This window comes from Podarcis bocagei (assembly GCF_964188305.1).
Source record: "Podarcis bocagei genome assembly, chromosome: 2".
Lineage (NCBI taxonomy): Eukaryota > Metazoa > Chordata > Lepidosauria > Squamata > Lacertidae > Podarcis > Podarcis bocagei.
Window position 1 is genome coordinate 3719254 of NC_138126.1, and position 19131 is coordinate 3738384.

A 19131-nucleotide genomic window follows, 5' to 3' on the forward strand; every position below is an offset into this window, starting at 1 on the left:
TTTAACTGAAAGAAGGTTCTTGACCTCGGTTATAGATACTGGAGGTCAGTCTGGAAAGTTTTCCAAAGATTCTGTTATTTGGTTGACCTTACTATCCTGCCCTTGATAGAGAGAATAAGAATATTGCATCCATTCATTGAGTCCGATAGTGTCAGAAAAAGCAGCAATGCAAATGTCAGCTGCAGGTGGCTGGAATGCAAAACAGGATGTTGATGTCTGGAACTGTACTATTGGGGAAAAGGGGCAGTCCACTCTCTGTACTGAGCACCGGATGTTAGCTCAGAGTGTCATCTGACCTGTACTGGAAGTACAGGGGTGGAGTGGTGACTCTACTGCTGGAGTCTGGAGAGTGCAGACACGTTTCTCTGTACTGCTGGAACGACAGGAATAAAGACATGTAAATAGACTCCTGTCTGTCTCTTTTCCCCTCCCTGGGGGAAAGCAGGGAGGAGGGTGTGTTCTTCTCATGTCTGAGGAGGATCGCCGATTTGTGACCTTGCCTGTATCCTGCCGGGAGACGCAGTCAACAAGTATCTCAGCCGATTGCCTGGAGTGAGGCCAGTTACCTCTGACTGCGTCTGAGAATACTGACAGATAGTACACACATTGCAAGCATAAAGGCGGGATATCAAATCCAAACTCTTCTTCTTCTTCTTCAGTTTGAGCTTTTAAAATCTTCAGCCGCACACTTTTTTTTCCATTGGGGTTTGCAATCCTTAAAAGTTTGTTTTTATTCACTCCTAACAGGAGTGAGGGAGCAAAGAATGGAAGGAATGCTTTGGAAGGGGCTGGTTGGTGGGAGGAGAGAACAGAAATGCCAGTCGAGTTTAGAATGCAAAATGACCTGTGATCCCGGCCCTGCCAGGGTTCGGACTAGATGACCACTTTGTGTCCCCCTTCTAACTCCCCGAATATTTGATTCTATGAAAATCGCACCGTGGGCTGCATCTGATTCCTGCCACTTGGCAGAAGGGCAAAATTGTTCCAAGGGCGGCGGACTCTCCTTCATCAGAGGTTTTTTTAAAAACAGAGTTGGCTGTCCATCTGTCGGGGGTTCTTTAACTGTGACACCTGCATTCCAGGTGACCCTCGGGACCCCTTCCAACTCTACCATTCACAACCAAGAGCCCTCCTTCCACCTCCCTCTCTGCTCCCTTGCCAGGGCTGAACTCTTTCTCCCTGTCTTTTATTTTTTAACTGTGGCCATGTCCACACCGTATACTTATTTTAGGGTGGCAGAGGCCCCTTCTACCTGCTTCACTTGCGTCCTGGGCAGACAGAGCCTGCTCAGGACTTTAAGGACCCCTCATCTGAAATCTTGGGAGAGCTGCTGCCGCTGCCAGTCAGTGCAGGCAATAGGACTCAGCATAAGGCAGACTTCCTAGGCTCCAGCCTCCGACGTGGCTGCCCTGTCCTTCACGGGAGACTTTTAAGCAGAGGTTGGGTCATGTATGATCTAGCTGTGATCTCTCCATCACAAGGGGTTGGGCTAGATGACCCCTCCGTGTCCCATGCAGCTGATTCCATGATCTCCCTTTGCTGTTTTCCCCCTGCCTTGAGAAACCCCCACCAGCACTGCAGGATTTCCTGCAAATCGCACCCACCCTCCCTTTCCCACCAAGATTTGGGAGGAGGAAGTGACTATTCCCAGGAACCTCTCTAGGGCTGCGAGCAATTGCTTTTAACCTTTGGGGGGCGTGCATTTCCTTTGCAAAAAATAAATAAAGGCGGGGTGGGGGGAAAGCCACTGAGAAAGGGGCGGCCGGATGCCTAGAGAGGCAGCTGGGGGGGGGGAAGGAGGAGGAGGAGAGGAGCAGCTGAGCTTTGCAAGATTCAATTCCTCTCCTCTCTCTGCGCTTTGCATGTGGGAAAGAAAGAAAAGATCTTCCCACGGGTTGCATCCCTGGATGAGGTGAGTGACAGCTGCTCTCCCCCAATCCCACTTCCCCGCAACTTGGGCTCGAGGGGCGTCCCGGGGCCAGGGAAGGGGGTGCAAAGGGGGGGCGGGATTTGGATGCAAAGATCTGGACGGTGAATGGAGGCTTAACAAAAAGAAAGAAACGCAAGCGAGGTCAAAAGCATATGAAAATATTCAAAGCATTTATACAGATACTCAAAGCATGTCTTTTCGATAGTCTCCAATATGACTGGGCTCAAAACAACTCTGCGTGAGGACACCAGTTTAAGAAGACCAAGCCGGCTTCATCCTTTAATCTGTTTTCATCTCTTTTTTGGCCTGGCTATAAATCTCAGTTTTTATGTGAGCTCGCTCTTTCCCTTAAACAAAACAATGTGAGCCCAAGGCAAAGATTAATCAGATTTACCTAACTTTTCTTCCCCCTCATTTCCCTTATTGATATGTTTTGTTACCTCCCCCCCCCCCAATAGCTGTCAACGTTTTCCTTTTTTTAAGGGAAATTCCCTTATTCCGAATAGGATTCCTCGCAAGAAGAGGGAAAAGTTGTCAGCTATGCCCCCACACCTTGAGAGTTATGGGTACAACTTCTGCAAGATGCGAGTTTTATATGGCGTTAGTTTTGCTGATAGAATTCTGCCTATCACTCTCGATCCTGTGCTCAGAAGCCCCTGCAGTCTTCTCCACTGAATCACGCCCCCCAACCTGCTATTTTGCCTTCCCTTATTTCTGCTTTAAAAAGCCAAATACTTCACAACACCAAGCGCTCTGAGCTCTTTAGAACTGAATTGTCTGCCTCATTTTCCAGCAAACTCTTTACTGGTGTCTGCAGGTGTTAACAATAACAATAACAATCGTATACCACCCTTTATCCAAAGATCTCAGGGCATAAAACACAACACCCTCCCACAAAATATATAATAAGAACAGAACAGGCCCATTAACAGAGTGTTAATGAGCCCAAAGCCTGGTTGTAGAGAAAAGTTTTGCCTGGCGCCTAAATATGTACAGTGAAGGCACCAGCTGAAGCTCCCCGAGGAGAGCATTCCACAAATGGAGCCACTGCAGAAAAGGCCCTTTCTCGTGTTGCCACTCTCTGGACCTCTGGAGGAGGAGGCACATGAAGGGCCTCAGAAGCTTATATTAGTGTCCGGGCCAGTTCACAGGGGGAGAGGTGGTTCTTCAGGCATTGTACTCCTGAGCCATTTAAGGCTTTATAAGTCAAAACTTGCACTTGGAATTGTGTCCAGAAACTAATTGGTAGCCAGTGCAGTCGGACCAGGATCGGTGTAAGGCTATACTCAAACCGTCTTGCTCTGGTGAGCAACCTGGCTGCTGGATTTTGCACCAGCTGAAGTTTCCGAACCGTCTTCAAAGGAATCCCTACATATAACACATTGCAGTAATCTAACCTTTAGGTTACCATAGACAACAGTAGTTACGCTATCCCTGTCTAGAAAGGGGCATAGCTGGGCTACCAGCCGAAGATGATGGAAGGCACTCCGGGCCACTGAGGCCACCTGAGCCTCGAGCAACAGAATAATAATAATAATAATAATAATAATAATAATAATAATAATAATAATAATAATTTATTTATACCCTGCCCATCTGGCTGGGTTACCCCAGCCACTCTGGGTGGCTTCCAACAGAATATTAAAATACAATAACCTATTAAACATTAAAAGCTTCCCTAAACAGGGCTGCCTTCAGATGTCTTCTAAAAGTCTGGTAGTTGTTTTTCTCTTTGACATCTGGTGGGAGGGCCTTCCACAGGGCAGGTACCACTACTGAGAAGGCCCTCTGCCTGGTTGCCTGTAACTTCACTTCTTGCAGTGAGGGAACCGCCAGAAGGCCCTCGGCACTGGACCTCAGTGTCTGGGCAGAACGATGGGTGTGGAGACGCTCCTTCAGGTATACTGGACTGAGGCAGTTTAGGATCCAGGAGGACTCCCAAGCTACCAACCCGCTCCTTCAGAGGGAGGGTAACCCCATCAAGAGCAGGTCACCTCCCACCCATCCGGTTCAAGTAACCACCCACTAACAATGCCTCAATCTTTTCTACATTGAAGTTTGATTTGTTGGCTCTCTTCCAGTCCATTACCAAGGCAAGACCTCAGTGTCATCAGCATACTGCTGACAGCGTACTCCAAACCTCCGGATGACCCCTCTCAGTGGTTTCACGTAGATGTTAAATAGCACAGAGGATAGGTGTTGAATTTTACAACTTTGTTGATTCTTTCCTGTATTACCTTTATGCATTTGTCAAATACGGTTCCGATGTTTTAATTGTGTGCTAAGCTGGGGCATTTGGGCAAATGACAATGTAGAACTATCTAAAACGAACAAACAAATGTTCTTGTTCTTCAAGTCTTCTTGGAAGCTCAGCTACTGCAGAGAACAAAGATGGAAGAGCAAGGGTTAGCTGGACCTCAGGCAGGAAGAGGACCCCATTTAACCCAAGCTGGGAGCAGCGGGGACTTCTGGGAAAGGGCACAACAGAAGACCCTAGATGAGGCCAATGCCAACCCGGATGCTCAGCGCCAGCGCTTCAGGGAGTTTGGCTACCAGGAGGCCGAGGGGCCCCGAGAGGTTTGCAGCCAACTCCACAGTCTTTGCCACCAGTGGCTGAAGCCAAAAAGCCACACCAAGGCCCAGATGCTGGACCTGGTGGTTCTGGAGCAGTTCCTGGCTGTCCTCCCCCCGGAGATGGAGAGCTGGGTCAGGGAGTGCGGAGCGGAGACCAGTTCCCAGGCGGTGGCCCTGGCAGAAGGCTTCCTCCTGAGCCAGGAGGAGGGGAAGAAGCAGGAAGAGGAGAAACAGGTGAGAGCTGTTTAATCCTTGCAGGGCCAAAAGGTGGGGTTAGGCTTGAGGATTTCTCTCCCTCCCCCGATGGCAGCAAGAAGAAGGGAGTTTATTTACTCATCATGGTGAGAGACAAAGAAATCCCGTCATTCCTCAATAATGGCGTTGCTTATTGGCAAAACCTATTGGTGTTTCGCAACTTTCTGACTAGTTGCAGGACCTTAGCCAGACCTAGCAGACTAAACGCAGAGTTCACAAAAGCAATTGGCAACTTGGCTGCAGACAGGATGGACGAAGCAGGAACCAGGAACTTGTAGTTAGGTGTTTATTCTATACAGTGGACTATTTACAGGAACAGAACAGAACACGGATCTTTAACTAACTCTCTCATGCACAACTCACAACTCTCAACCTCCAACTCCTACTCTCAAACACGTACTAGCACACATTCTAGTTAGTAGGCCATTAATCATTATTCCCGGGAGAGAGCTTGACCAATCATGGAGCTGTCTCCATGCCTCTGCATCACCAGGCAGACTTCTTCACATTGCCTTGGCTGTCTGCCAAACCCTAATTGACTGTGTGAGTAGCTGCACGTACTCAGATTCCCAACATTGCTCACACTGAGCTCCACCCCCTTCCCTTTCTAGCCACAGCATCTGTTTCTACGGTGTCTTCAGTGGTCAGCTGCCTCTGTGCGCTGTGATCTTCCTCAAAACCCTGCTGTAATTCAATGCTGCCATCTTCTTCTCTGGAAGCTACAGGAGAAGGGTTGGGTGATCTCCACCATTCCTCCTCCTCTTCAGTCCATTCCCTGACAGGTGGATGGCATGAGCCATAGGATTCTGAAATCCACACCTTTTGCCCTCCCTTTCCCTGCCTCCTTCCTCTTCTAATGCCTCGCAACTAATGGTCGCAACTAAGGCCAGGGCCTTTTCAGCGCTGGCCCTGACTTGGTGGAACGCTCTGTCACAAGAGTCTAGGGGCCTGCAGAACTTGACATCTTTCCGCAGGGCCTGCAAGACAGAGCTGTTCCGCCTGGCCTTTGGTTTGGACTCAGTCTGACCCTTGTGTTTCCCTCCTCTTATGGTTTTGATGGGGCTGCATTTTAAATTGCATTTTAACCTGCATTTTAAATTGGTTTTTTCTTCTTCTTCCTATTATGTTTTTACTGTAATTTTACTGTTGTTAGCCGCCCTGAGCCCGGCTGTGGCCAGGGAGGGCAGGGTATGAATAAAATTTATTATTATTATATTATTATTATTATTTATTATTTCAGGTGGAGGGGTGGAGAGAAGTGGTCAGAGGTCCTCTCGAGGCAGAGGAGGACACCCTGGGCCCCATGCAGAGGACACAGTTCAGGTGGATTGTGCTGGAGGGTGACGGAGGAGCTGCCTCGCCAGGTGAGGGTCCACAGGTGATCTTGAACCTCTCAGATGTGCCAATTGCTCTCCCTGTTCCCCTGGAGCTGGGGGGCGGGGCCTTAGCTGTCAACTTTCAGATTTGAAAATAAGGGATCAGCAGCCTCGAAAATAAGGGATCAGCAGCCTCACCTGTCCCGGGGACAGTCTACGGCAGTGTTCCCCAACCTTGGGCCTCCAGCTGTTTTTGGACTACAACTCCCATCATCCCTCGCTAGCAAAACCAGTGGTCAAGGATGATGGGAATTGTAGTCCAAAAACAGCTGGAGGCCCAAGGTTGGGGAACACTGGTCTACGGGATTTCCAACAATCCGGGATAGCAGCGGGAAGCAGCGGGAAACGGCGCTGGAATAAGGGAATTTCCCGCAAAAAAAGGGAAGGTTGGCAGCTATGGGCGGGGCAGAAACATTTGACTCCATCTCCTCCCACGGTTTATGAAGATGTGTTCATCTACAAAAGCTTTGCTTCCACTCAAGGAGATGGACTGGAGCTTAAAACAACAACAACTTATTTAGCTCCAATCCATCGCTTTGAAAGGAAGCAAAGCTGTGATGTGAGGAGGGAGGGATGTTTTTCTCACCAGGTGCTGAACTGTCAAAGGTGTCTGGATGAGCATGTGTTTCTTCCATGGCTTTGGTTTCTTGTAGAGCAGATCCTCCTGGGGGCAGCCCCTGGGGTGGTTGGATGGCGCCTTGTCCGCCTCCTTCCAGCAACTCCTGCAGCCAAGCTGGTGCCCAAAGTCTTGCTCTGCTTTCGTTTGGACCACATCAGTCTTATCTAGGCAGCCTCGGACCACCACACACACTGCCCAGGCTTGCGTCTTGCAGAGGTCACTTCATTGTCTCTCAAATCTGTCTAATCTTCAGAAGAAGGCTAGCAATGGCCATTGGGGGCCTTTGCTACTAAGGTCCAGCACCTCGAATGGGCAGCTAACAGGGTCAATAATAATAATAATAATAATAATAATAATAATAATAATAATAATAATAATTTATTTATATCCTGCCCTCCCCAGCCAAAGCCGGGCTCAGAGCGGCTAACAACAGTAAAAACAGCACAATTTACATAAAATTGCAGTCAATTAATTAAAATACATTATTTCTTTTTTAAAAATATTTGTTATTAGGAATTTCAACATAACAATTCATCAAAAACACATCATCATTTTTCCTCTCCATTTTTCCCTCCCCGAGAAAGATTAATTTAATAAATTAAAATACATTCTAAAATCAATTCAGAATCAAATTAATGGCAGCCATTGGGCTAGAGTTCTATGAGGATTACAGAAGGAAACAGGGGGGTCAGACTGTGCCTTGGCCAAAGGCCAGGTGGAACAGCTCTGTCTTGCAGGCCCTGCAGAAAGATGTCAAGTCCTGCAGGGCCCTAGTCTCTTGTGACAGAGCGTTCCACCAGATCGGGGCCACTGCCAAAAGAGCCCTGGCTCTGGTTGAGGCCAGCCTAACCTCCCTGTGGCTCGGGACCTCCAAGATGTTTTTGTTTGAAGACAGTAAGGTCCTCCGTGGGACATACCAGGAGAGGCGGTCCTGTAGGTACGAGGGTCCTAGGCTGTATAGGGCATTAAAGGTTAAAACCAGCACCTTAAACCTGACCCTGTTCTCCACCGGGAGCCAGTGCAGCTGGTAGAGCACCGGGTGAACGTGATCCCTTGGTGAGGACCCCGTAAGGAGTCTCACCGCAGCATTCTGCACCCGCTGGAGTTTCTGGGTCAGTCTCAAGGGCAGCCTCATCATGCCATCATTTTTGTGTCCCTCCCAGGCGGCGAAATGACCCTGGAGCGTCCTTCCGGCCCTTTTCCTCTTTGGGATGGAGCAGAAGCAGTTCTTACCAAGCCCCCGGATCAGGTAAGAGGAGAACGGTTCGAAAGATTGGAGGCAGGGGCAGGCTGGATGTCTCTGGGTTCCCCTTTTGATCCTTCCACACCTGCCCAATAGGAAGCCTTTCCATGCTAATACCTGTGTGTATGGGAGGTGGCAAATACGTTCTTCTTTCTTCTTTCAGAGCCCAGTGACCTTTGAGGAGGTGGCTGTGCATTTCACGGAGGAGGAGTGGGCACTGTTGGATCTGGGCCAGAGAGCTCTGCACAAGGAAGTCATGGAGGAGATTTGTGGGAACCTGAGCTTTCTGGGTAAGGATAGAATCATAGAATCATAGAGTTGGAAGAGACCACAAGGGCCATCGAGTCCAACCCCCTGCCAAGCAGGAAACACCATCAGAGCACTCCTGACATATGGTTGTCAAGCCTCTGCTTAAAGACCTCCAAAGTAGGAGACTCCACCACACTCCTTGGCAGCAAATTCCACTGTCGAACAGCTCTTGCTGTCAGGAAGTTCTTCCTAATGTTTAGGTGGAATCTTCTTTCTTGTAGTTTGGATCCATTGCTCCGTGTCCGCTTCTCTGGAGCAGCAGAAAACAACCTTTCTCCCTCCTCTATGTGACATCCTTTTATATATTTGAACATGGCTATCATATCACCCCTTAACCTCCTCTTCTCCAGGCTAAACATGCCCAGCTCCCTTAGCCGTTCCTCATAAGGCATCGTTTCCAGGCCTTTGACCATTTTGGTTGCCCTCCTCTGGACACGTTCCAGTTTGTCAGTGTCCTTCTTGAACTGTGGTGCCCAGAACTGGACACAGTACTCCAGGTGAGGTCTGACCAGAGCAGAATACAGTGGCACTATTACTTCCCTTGATCTAGATGCTATACTCCTATTGATGCAGCCCAGAATTGCATTGGCTTTTTTAGCTGCCGCGTCACACTGTTGGCTCATGTCAAGTTTGTGGTCAACCAAGACTCCTAGATCCTTTTCACATGTACTGCTCTCAAGCCAGGTGTCACCCATCTTGTATTTGTGCCTCTCATTTTTTTTGCCCAAGTGCAATACTTTACATTTCTCCCTGTTAAAGTTCATCTTGTTTGTTTTCACTCTTAGCTGTCTTCTGGTGTTTGAGGCAAACCTATGTAGGGTAATAGTGGGGGAGGGTCCACCCCCCCCCACTCTTTGGCACTACACCAAAAAAACCCTTCACCACCTGTGAAGCCATGAGCTGGGATTTTTTAATGCATGTTTCGCTAACCCCCTTTATTTCTGTGGCCACCACAGATAACATTTTTTAGAATTCTCCAGCCCTAGCATAGCCAAGCATAGCGGAATGTTTGGAGATGGGGTGGTGGACCCTCATTCTTTGGAGGTTTTTAAACAGCGGTTGGGTGGCCACCTCTCAGGGGCTTTTTAGTTGTAAATAAGGTGTTTTGCAACATGACGCTTGGGGCCCCTCTACAGGGTATAGCTTCAGTCTTCGTTTATTTGTTTGTTTATTACAGTGCACACTTGCGTTGCGAACATGATCCATGTGGGAGGCACTTCCACAACCCGCAGCATTCACAACCTGCAGTGCTGCGTCTGCGCATGCGCGGGTTGCAATTCGGTGCTGCTGCGCATGCGCGAAGCGCAATTTAGCGCATGCATGATGCCAAAATCCAGAAGTAACTCATTCCGGTACTTCCGGGTTTTGACGCTTCCATAACCTGAAAAAAACAACCTGAAGTGTCTGTAACCCGAGGTATGACTGTACAACGACAAGAATGGCTACTATACTTCTGCTCCCACGGTACTGAACTAGTCCTGCTTCACATCCAACTCAAACTAAACGCAAACTTTCAGGGTGTCAGGCGTGGAGAGTACTCCTCTTCCAGTGTGAGCCAGTGTGGTGTAGTGGTTAAGAGTGGTAGACTCGTAATCTGGGGAACCGGGTTTGCGTCTCCGCTCCTCCACATGCAGCTGCTGGGTGACCTTGGGCTAGTCACACTTCTCTGAAGTCTCTCAGCCTCACTCACATCACAGAGTGTTTGTTGTGGGGGAGGAAGGGAAAGGAGAATGTTAGCCGCTTTGAGACTCCTTCGGGTAGTGATAAAGCGGGATATCAAAGCCAAACTCCTCCTCTTCTTCTTCGGTAACTTCACAGATAAGAATTAATGAGCAGTTCATAGACTTATAGTCCTTTTATTACAGCATCATGCTGCAAGCACAAAACACACATCTCTCCGCAAGGCTAGTCTGACTCCTCCCTTCCACTTCCCCAGCAACTTCCTGAGCGCCAACAGGAAGTTCCTCCCCCTCTCTGCCTTCTCTGATATGATCAGACCTCCTAGATTTTGGGGAGGGGGGTCCCCCCACACTCTCCAATGACGTATCTGCTAGCTGATCCTGCTCGTCTCTCATTATCTCGTAGCTAGGCAACTCCTGGGGAATGTGTTCTGCGTCTGTATCTCTCTCTGCTTCTGAAAACGCTGGATGCAAGGAGGGAGCCAATCCCCCCCTCCTCTTCTGAGAGGAGCTGATCTGCCTGTGAATGCATTCCCCAGTCCTCATCTCCAGACCTTTCCCTGACAAGGGGTTGGACTAGATGACCCTGTTAGGATTCTTGCTCCGTGTTTGCAGTCATGGGATTGTTTTCTATCACATGACGGTGTATGTTTTCATTCCACAGGGTGGGAAGTGACAGAAACAGGATGTTGTGATGTTAATATGTTCCGTGATGTAAGACTATTGTACTTTGGTCTTTTTCTCTTTGCTGTCTGATGAGAAAGAGGAAGGAGCTAAGTCAGAATGCTCCGAGTGTATTATATGTAAATAAAGTAGATTAGCTTCTGCTTTCCAGATAGAAATTCCCAGGTTTGGTCTCCAGCATCTCCAGGTAGTCTGGGTGGGTCTGCTACCTGAAACCCTGGAGAACTGTTGGCTGTGGACCAATGAACTCACTAAGTATAAGACACCTTCCTATTTTCAGGATCTGTGCATTGAATGCATTCTTCCTTCCGCGATTCTAACAGTGTCCTTTTGAAAAGGGCTCAGAATCCCTACTAAGACCTTCTATCCCTATACAGAAAGATCTGAAGGGGAGCTGGTGCCTGTAAGTGGGTTTGGGGGGTTGGCCTTGCATGCATATAAAAGAGAAGCAGCTAATTGGGCTTGTCCCTGATGAGGTCGTTGGTTTCTGCCTTGCCATCCTAACAGGATTTCCTTTTCCTTTTGTTTCCCAAGCAGAAGGTGGTCAGTCCAGCGAGAATTACGTGCAATCATCTGCGGAGTACGGAATGTGGAAAGAGACATTTGGAAACCAAAGGGGACCCAAAATCATCAGTCCGGATAAGCAACATTGTCAAAATAATATAAGTATCCAGACCGGAGAGAAACCGTACACATGTGTTGAGTGTGGAAAGAGCTTCAGCAACGGAGGAGACCTTGCTACCCATGAAATAATCCACAAGGGGGAGAAACCGTATAAATGTGTAGCTTGCGGAAAGACCTTCTGCACCAGTGGGAATTTTAGTAATGAAAGAATACATTCAGGGTGGAAGCCATATGTATGTGCCGAGTGCGGAAAGAGCCTTGGCGATAGCAGATCACTTGCTAAACCTCTAGGAACTCACACAAAAGAGAAACCAGATAAATGTGCGATGTGTGGAAAGTGCTTCAGGTGTACTGGGAAGTCCCTGAAAGAAAGGAAGAAAGCTGAGAAAAAACTGGCCATCATGGCCAGGAGCAGGAGGGCTAGAACAGCCCACACACTGAAGGTCAAGCTGGAGGTGGTGGAACGTGCAGAGCGCGGGGAGCGAAACAAAGACATTTCTTTAGCCATGGGCTTGTCAAAGTCTACAGTCCGTACCATATTCAACAACCGCGAGAGGATAAAAGCAAGCGCTGAAAATCTGCAGAGCGAAAAGTTAACCAAGGTGACAACCGGGCGAGCAGAAATTTATGAAACTCTGGAGAGGCTGTTGGTTCAGTGGATTGACTGCCACGGCAATCGGGGCGCCCCATTGTCCTTCCTCCTCATTCAGGAGAAAGCGCTGTCCTTGTTTGAGGACCTGAAGAGGAAGAAGGCGGAGAAGGGGGATGCGAGTGCTGTAGGCATGGGGTTCAAGGCGAGCAAGGGGTGGTTTGACAGATTCAAGAGGAGGGCGTACCTTCACAACGTTAAACTAAGGGGAGAGGTAGCTACTGCTGACACTGCGGTCGCATCAACCTACCCCACACATTTCCAGGAAATTATTGAGGAAGGCGGGTACCACCCGAAGCAGATCTTCAACATGGATGAAACGGGGCTGTTTTGGAAGCGCATGCCGTCTCGGACGTGCATCTCCATCCAGGAGACAAAGGTGCCGGGGCCCAAGGTTTCAAAGGACCGCCTGACGCTGCTGCTGGGGGGTAATCTAGAGGGTGACGCGAAGCTAAAACCCCTACTTGTGTACCACTCAGAGAACCCCAGGGCGCTGAAGGGGATCCCCAAATCAACTCTGCCCATTTTGTGGCGTTCCAACAGAAAGGCATGGGTCACCCGCGAAGTTTTCAGCGACTATATCAGGAGCTACTTTTCTCCTTTTGCGGCTGACTATTGTCGGGAGAGCAACCTGGGCAACAAAGTGCTTCTCCTGCTGGACAACGCCCCTGGCCACCCTGTTAGCAGCCACGATTATTCCGACAATGTCCGTGTTCTGTTTCTGCCTGCCAACACGACTTCGTCATTGCAGCCTATGGACCAAGGAGTGACCGACAAATTCAAGGCTTACTATCTGCAGCTTGTCATGAAACACATGGTCACGAAGAGTGCCGAAGACAACAGCAGAAGCCTCGTTGACATTTGGAAAGAATTCAACATAAGGAAGGCTGTGGATTTCATTGCTACAGCTTGGTCGATGGTTACGAAAGAGACTCTAAATGCTGCCTGGAAAAGCTTATGCCCCAAGTATGTTCGTGATCACAGAGCGCTGGCGAAGGACTTGCCCGCTGCACATAAGACTATTGTGGACCTGGCGGCACAGGCTGGCTTTGAGGGTGTGGAAGAGGAGGACGTGCGAGAGGTGCTTGCGAGTCGCACGGAACGCCTTACAAACGAGGAGCTGATTCAGCTCGATGAGCAGTGCTTTGGTGGGAAGAGGGAAAAGGGTGAGGGCAAGGAAAAGGAACAGAAAGTTATCGGCATGAAAACACTAACTCAGATGTTGGCGCTGCAAGGTGGCTTGCTGTCCGTGACGGGGGAATATGACAACAACTTCGAATGTGCTCTAAACACAGAATTGATGCTCGACGAATTAATGGAGCCCTATACGTTTCTCCATGACAAAAACCAGAGGGAGGCAAAGCAGCCCACAGGCCACGATCCTTTTCACAAGGTACCAAAAGACAGCGCTTCTGATCTCGAAGCCTTGCCTTCCACATCTGGTTATGTTCCTCCCGAAAAGGCAGTTGCCATCAAGGAAGAGATCATGGTCATCGAGGTGAACGCGGAAGAAATGGGAACTGAACCTGCAGCCAGAACTGATTCGCAATCTTCCATTTCCTTGAGTTTGTCTTGCCCTGCACCATCGCCTTGAATACAATCATCTTGCTAAGGATTGGGATAAGGAGAACCTTACGGGACTTCAAATCATTGTCTGAAGAAAATGTTTCAGTTAGCACAAACCATGAGTTGTATTCAACTAGCTTTTACTCTAAGAAGACTCATGGACACTAATGACCATAACTTTCTTAGGTCCATTTATTTTAATGGGTCTACTCTGAGTAAAAGTTAGCTAAATAGAACCCCATTTATCTACATTGGAGGAAAACAGGTAGGGCCAAAAGGGGTGCTGTTAAAAAAATAATGGGTTTTTAAAATTAGCTTCCCATATAATTTTTCCAAAATATCCAACTAAATACAAAAGACGACAACAGCACATTTTTTCAATGCTGATATATTGTATGTTGTTTCATATTGTTTGCTGTAGGTTTGCTGTGACCTGATAAAACATACACTACTTAAAAAACCCAAGTTGAGGAAAATGAGGGTAGGAATAAGGTAGAAGAAAAGAGAAGAGAGAAAAAGGACCAAACCTTTTGCTAAGCAAAACAATAACCTAAGAGGATTTTTATGACAACCAGACATTTCTGTTCACCTGTGGCATTAAATCACATAGATTTTTTGTCATTAGCATATTACATGAAGCCCCACCACACCGAAAAGAAGTCCTGTGGCTGTGCTTTACCTTGAACTAGTCTTAAATTTGATGTAAATCCCCCCATTGCAACATTCTATGCATTCTTGTACCACATTTATATATTCAAGTTGTCGAGTTCCTTCCAGTGCTGTACAAAAGTTCATCTAAACTGCAAATACTAAGAAGGCGATAAATTGTTTGGACGTTAAATCTTTATTTGTACCTTGAAACGATGTTAAAAAAAGAACGTTCCGGTGCAAAGTTTCTATGTATTGCTAATAGTTCTGTGTGAATCAGGGACCAGAATGTTTGAATGTGTGGTCACTTCCACCATAGATGAAAGTAGGTCCCTTTAGTATCACAACCATGGCAACACATAGGGCTTATTACTGCTGATGTAATAATGTGCTAATTGGGCTATATATGTCCCATACCATCTATGCCACATTTCGTGTGAGAGTTTTCTAATATTTGCCAACAGAGATATACTTGCCAACCACAGCCCTTTTCTGGTGGAATCGTCAGTATTTGTTATTAAATCATATTCCCACACTGATTTTAAGCTGGACAAATCACCTAGCTGGGCTTTTTCTCAAATTATCATAGAATTCTGAAACTTGTCCTTTACCTCTTTTCCCTTGCCCAGGCAGGCAGCAGCCAATAGATCAGCCCCCTCCTCTCTCCTCCCACCTCTGCCCTCAGCAGCCCACCTCTCTATCCACTCACTTGCCTTTTCTTTTGTGACGCCACAGGCAGGCAGCAGCCAAAGGCAACCTTCACAGCCTCCTCAGGCCACACAACAATCTGTGGTGGGTGCAATGCAATAGTAGCTCATGCACCCCAGAGCCACGCCCAGCTGAACCACTGAGAGACTAAGCAGGTGAAGGTGCTTTCAACCCGGGAACATCTCCTGCCTCTCACACACCTGTAGTTGCTGCCAAGTACCCCTGCCCAGCCCACAGTGGGGGGGGGATAGTTTGGGTGGGTTGTGTGGCTGGGGGATTTTGCCCATTTTGGAAGGGTGTTGCCTGTGTCTCATTTGTAGTGTGTGTGACTGCATACACATTTTAAGTGTCTTTTTCTTTACCTCCCTAAATCGTGGGAATTCATTCTTTGTGTTTTGAATGTAAATATGTGTTGCATGTGTAGTCTTTTGTGGGAGGGAGTGTTCTGAGCACCACCAGTGAAATGTGTATCTTGCGCTGCCCGCAACAGTTTCTGTCATTCCTAAATATATGCCTCCAGTCCCAAAACTCTCTGGACCCCCATGAATCGGGGTGTTGAATGCTGCAGTCACAGCCAACCTGTTTCTCTCCATGATTCCTTCTGGGCTCTGGATTCTTCTGTGACCCAGGGGGGTTCACAACATAACATTACAATATAAAAACCATAGAACACATAGTAGAAATAACAACCACAGCAAACCAGCAACCCCCTCTCCAACAACGCATTTAAAAGGGCATCAGATGTCAGTCAGCCAAAGAATTTTTTTGTCTGGTGCCTAAAGGTGTATAATGAAAGCACCAGGCGAACCTCCCTGGGGAGAGCATCCGACAAACAGGGAGCCACTGCAGAGAAGGCCTGTTCTTGTGTAGTCACACTCCAGAGCTCTCGTGGAGGTGGCACACGGAGAAGGGCCTCAGAGGATGATCTCCAGGTCCAGGTAGGTTCATATGGAGAGAGGTGGTCCTTGAGGCATTGTGGTCCTGAGCCATTTAAAGTAGCGGTCCTGAGCAGTTCAGCTCCTTCAGTTGCCAGTTGTGGCTGGGATCTCTCCTGGCTGCACCTATATTCCCTTTCCTCTAAGGAGCTCAAGGTGACCTATATGGTTCCCCTCCTCCCACTTGATCCTCACAACAAGAACATCCCTGTGAGGTATGTTAGGCTGAGGCACAGTGTCTGGCCCTTAAATCCCCAGTATGGAGATTTAAGTCCTCTTCTCCCAAGCCCTAGTGTAACACGTTAACCACTGCACAACACAAAGTTTGGATTAATACACCTTTTTAGACCTCAATTTTTCTACAAAGCCCAGAACAGCAGCACCATCACGTATAAAACTGCCTTATATTAAGTCAGGCCATTGGCCCATCAAGCCTAGCATTGTCTTTCCTGAATGGCAGCAGCCATCCAGGATTTCGGACTAGGCTCTCTCCCAGATGCTAGGGACTGAGCCTGGGACCTTCCACATGCAAAAGTGGGTACTGAGCTTTGACCCTTCCACACAGGGCAAAATGGCTACTTTGGCACTACCTTCCCAACTTCCCCAAGAAACGTGGCTTTGGTGTACCAGGCAGGTGTACCATTCACCACGTGACATGTCTCTGCCTTCCTCTACCACCCAGCATGCTTCCTAGCCAACTCAAGGGCAGGTGGTCCAGCGTGTGAAGGAAAGAGAAGAATCCCTTTCCCATCTGCCTCCCTCCAAGGTCCTACTCTGACTCCATTGTGGCTGGTAGGGCAGAAGGCAGGGAGCCCAACAGTAGATGGCGCCACAGCAGATAACAGGAACCAGAGCCAGGAACAGACAGAACCAACCGATTCTGGTTTTGTTCTCGCCATCCTCCCTTGCTGAGTTCTGCAAGGGCAACACGGAGACTAAGGAGGAGGTGGGAGCTGATAGTGAGGACCATCACCTGGGCTGTTTGTAAGAAAGGAGGCAGGAAACTGGGTGGAGGCGGACAGGTTGGTTGGGCAGTGCCCCCCTTGCCCATATGGACCACCCTCCACTGGCTGTTTGGACTGACCCAGGTGCACTGCTTTTCTAATGCTCTTGTCACCGAAGTTTGGGCAAAACACTCTCTTACACACAACCCATGCCAAATTTGGAGCCACATCTGTAATCCCTCACAAACATATTTTCCTCCAGTGCTGCACCTGCCACAATGATTTCAGGATGTTGTGGAGATGAGCTTCCCTCCTAATTATAATTACATCAAAATCATAGTGATTTATTCCTGCCAAAGCTCGAGAGAGATTTCTGGAGATTGCCTAGACATTGGAATAAAGGCCATCGTGAGGTTATCCGTTGCGTTCTTCCAGAGGGAGGGTGGGGAGTTGGTGTACAGCGTATCTCCTGTGTGAGACACAAACTGAGGAGACACAGAGCAGGTGAAAGGGAGGGATGTGTCTGCTTGAAGCTGGATGCCCCTGTAGGGGTGAATCCGCTGTGGGTTTGGCCTTGCAAGAGTTCTCGCCATCTTCTGATTAGCTGGCTCCGGAGGAGAGACAGGTGCAGGAGGCAGAGCCAGGATGGTACCCTTGCTGGTTCTGCTGGTTCTGCTATTGATACCCCACGGAGTGTGTGGGAACCTGAAGGCAAAATGCCCCTTGAATCTGACCATAGAAGAAGAAGCTTGGAGTTACTACCGGCCTGGAGATTTCCTCATTAGCGGGATCATATCTCCACAATATCCTTTTAAGCAAAACCTATACGACTTTTCTCGGCTCCCAGTAACCAGCTTTGACCGGTAAGTCATTATATGCTGATGGAAGTTATGCGTCTCCAATTTACAACAGAAATTGTCCCTGGATCAAGGCTGAGGACCACCCAAATGTTGCTGGGCTGTCATCCTGGGCCATTGGCCATGCTGGCTGGGGGCTTATGGGAGACCAGCAACAATTGCAGTGGGGGCACAGGTTCCCAAGATGCCTGTCCTATTTTCTAGTTCCCTTTGTCAGCCCTGGGAAGATGTTCTAGCTGCTATGATGCAGTGTTGCCTGTTGAAGGATGTAAGTAAATCGGTTCAGCAAAATTATGCACTGAAGCGAGGGTGTCCCCCAAGTCATGCAATTTCCTACAGGCAAACAGATGTCAGAACTCTCTCTCTCTCTCTCTCTCTCTCTCTCTCTCTCTCGGTGTGTGCGTGCGTGTCTGGGTCCACATAGGTTTCTTCCTGGCCCAGCAACTCATGCAAAAACCCTCCTAGGTTTCCATCCTGCCTCCTGTAACCTTTTGCTTTTGTGTCGTGTATTTTTTGGCGATAAGTCTGAGGACAGGGCCCCTCTTAACAGTGACATTTTAAACCTGCTCTGGGAGGCATTTTTGGCGGAAGAGCCAAAAGGAATAATAATTAATTTAAAAAAAATCAAGCCAGGAAGTCATAGGACCTCCTCATTACCAGTGTCCAATCTCCAAAATTTGAGAAGTAGCTATTCAGTTTTTTGAACAACAACCAACCACAAAACAACAACTTCAACTCACTAAGCTTCGTTCATAAGTAAAGTTGTTTTGATGGCTTTGGTGCTTCCTCAACTGCAGTCTAGATTAAGGTCACCAGATTTTTTTCAATGAATCTAGGACACTTTTCAACTTCAATGGATTTTGTATGGGGACTGATTTGTAAATCCGGGGACTGCCCCCGGGAAATGGGGATGTCTGGTAACCTTACTCTAGATGCTCCTAATTACAAGGGATATCCTCAGTTTCTTAGTCCCTTTAGGCTGTGTGTTTCTCTCCCTTCTGTGATGGCGTGTTCATTTCCTTACTTTTATTGTTAAGTGGCAAGTGGGTTTTTCATATTGCAAGGATATGACTTTTCTCAGTCCTCACAGCAGACGTACAGGCCATTATGTGGGAGAATCAAAACAACTGTATAGTCGCTGAATGATGAACAGTTGTTTCACATTTTAAAAAAAGTATTTATTTATTTCAGTTTCTCAGGTAGGATGTACTGGCACATCTTGTCCTTCTTGTTCACCATCCAGGAGATCAACAGGGACCCCAGGCTCTTACCCAACATCACCCTGGGCTACAACCTCTATGAGAGCTTATTCAATGCAATGATAACGTCCGATGCCATGCTAAACCTGCTTTCGGGTGGGGAAAGCAACATCCCAAACTACACCTGTGGAAAAGGGAATGATAACCTGCTGGCTGTTCTTGAAGGGGCCAATTCTGTGATTTCCAAACACATTTCGATCATGTCAAGCATCTACAAAGTACCACAGGTGTGAAGGGGCAGCAGGGAGGGACAGAATAGAAATTCATAGGCA

The 19131-nt window shown here is 48.0% G+C and overlaps 2 protein-coding genes across 4 annotated transcripts in view; both read left to right on the plus strand.

Moving 5' to 3' along the window:
• The first annotated feature begins 1795 nt into the window (after window positions 1–1795).
• On the plus strand, window positions 1796–14711 carry LOC308580371 (jerky protein homolog-like). 3 transcript variants are annotated; one of them, XM_081181832.1, is made up of 6 exons: window positions 1796–1912; window positions 4287–4738; window positions 6000–6123; window positions 7918–8003; window positions 8161–8287; window positions 11204–14711. In XM_081181832.1, the coding sequence occupies exons 2-6, from the start codon at window positions 4322–4324 to the stop codon at window positions 13534–13536; spliced, it is 3087 nt and encodes a 1028-aa protein (XP_081037958.1). In that variant the 5' UTR covers window positions 1796–1912; window positions 4287–4321; the 3' UTR covers window positions 13537–14711. The 3 variants fall into 3 exon arrangements, with proteins under 3 accessions (XP_081037958.1, XP_081037959.1, XP_081037960.1); XM_081181833.1 differs by having other exon boundaries at window positions 11207–14711; XM_081181834.1 differs by lacking the exon at window positions 4287–4738.
• A 3937-nt stretch (window positions 14712–18648) lies between these two features.
• Window positions 18649–19131, plus strand: part of LOC308579718 (vomeronasal type-2 receptor 26-like) — a gene marked incomplete at its 3' end in the record, with an annotated part of 43399 nt that continues 42916 nt past the window's right edge. The window contains exon 1 of the mRNA XM_081180650.1: window positions 18649–19086. Coding sequence (XP_081036776.1) covers window positions 18805–19086 — 282 coding nt within the window. The 5' untranslated portion in view covers window positions 18649–18804. The remainder of the gene's footprint in view (window positions 19087–19131) is intronic.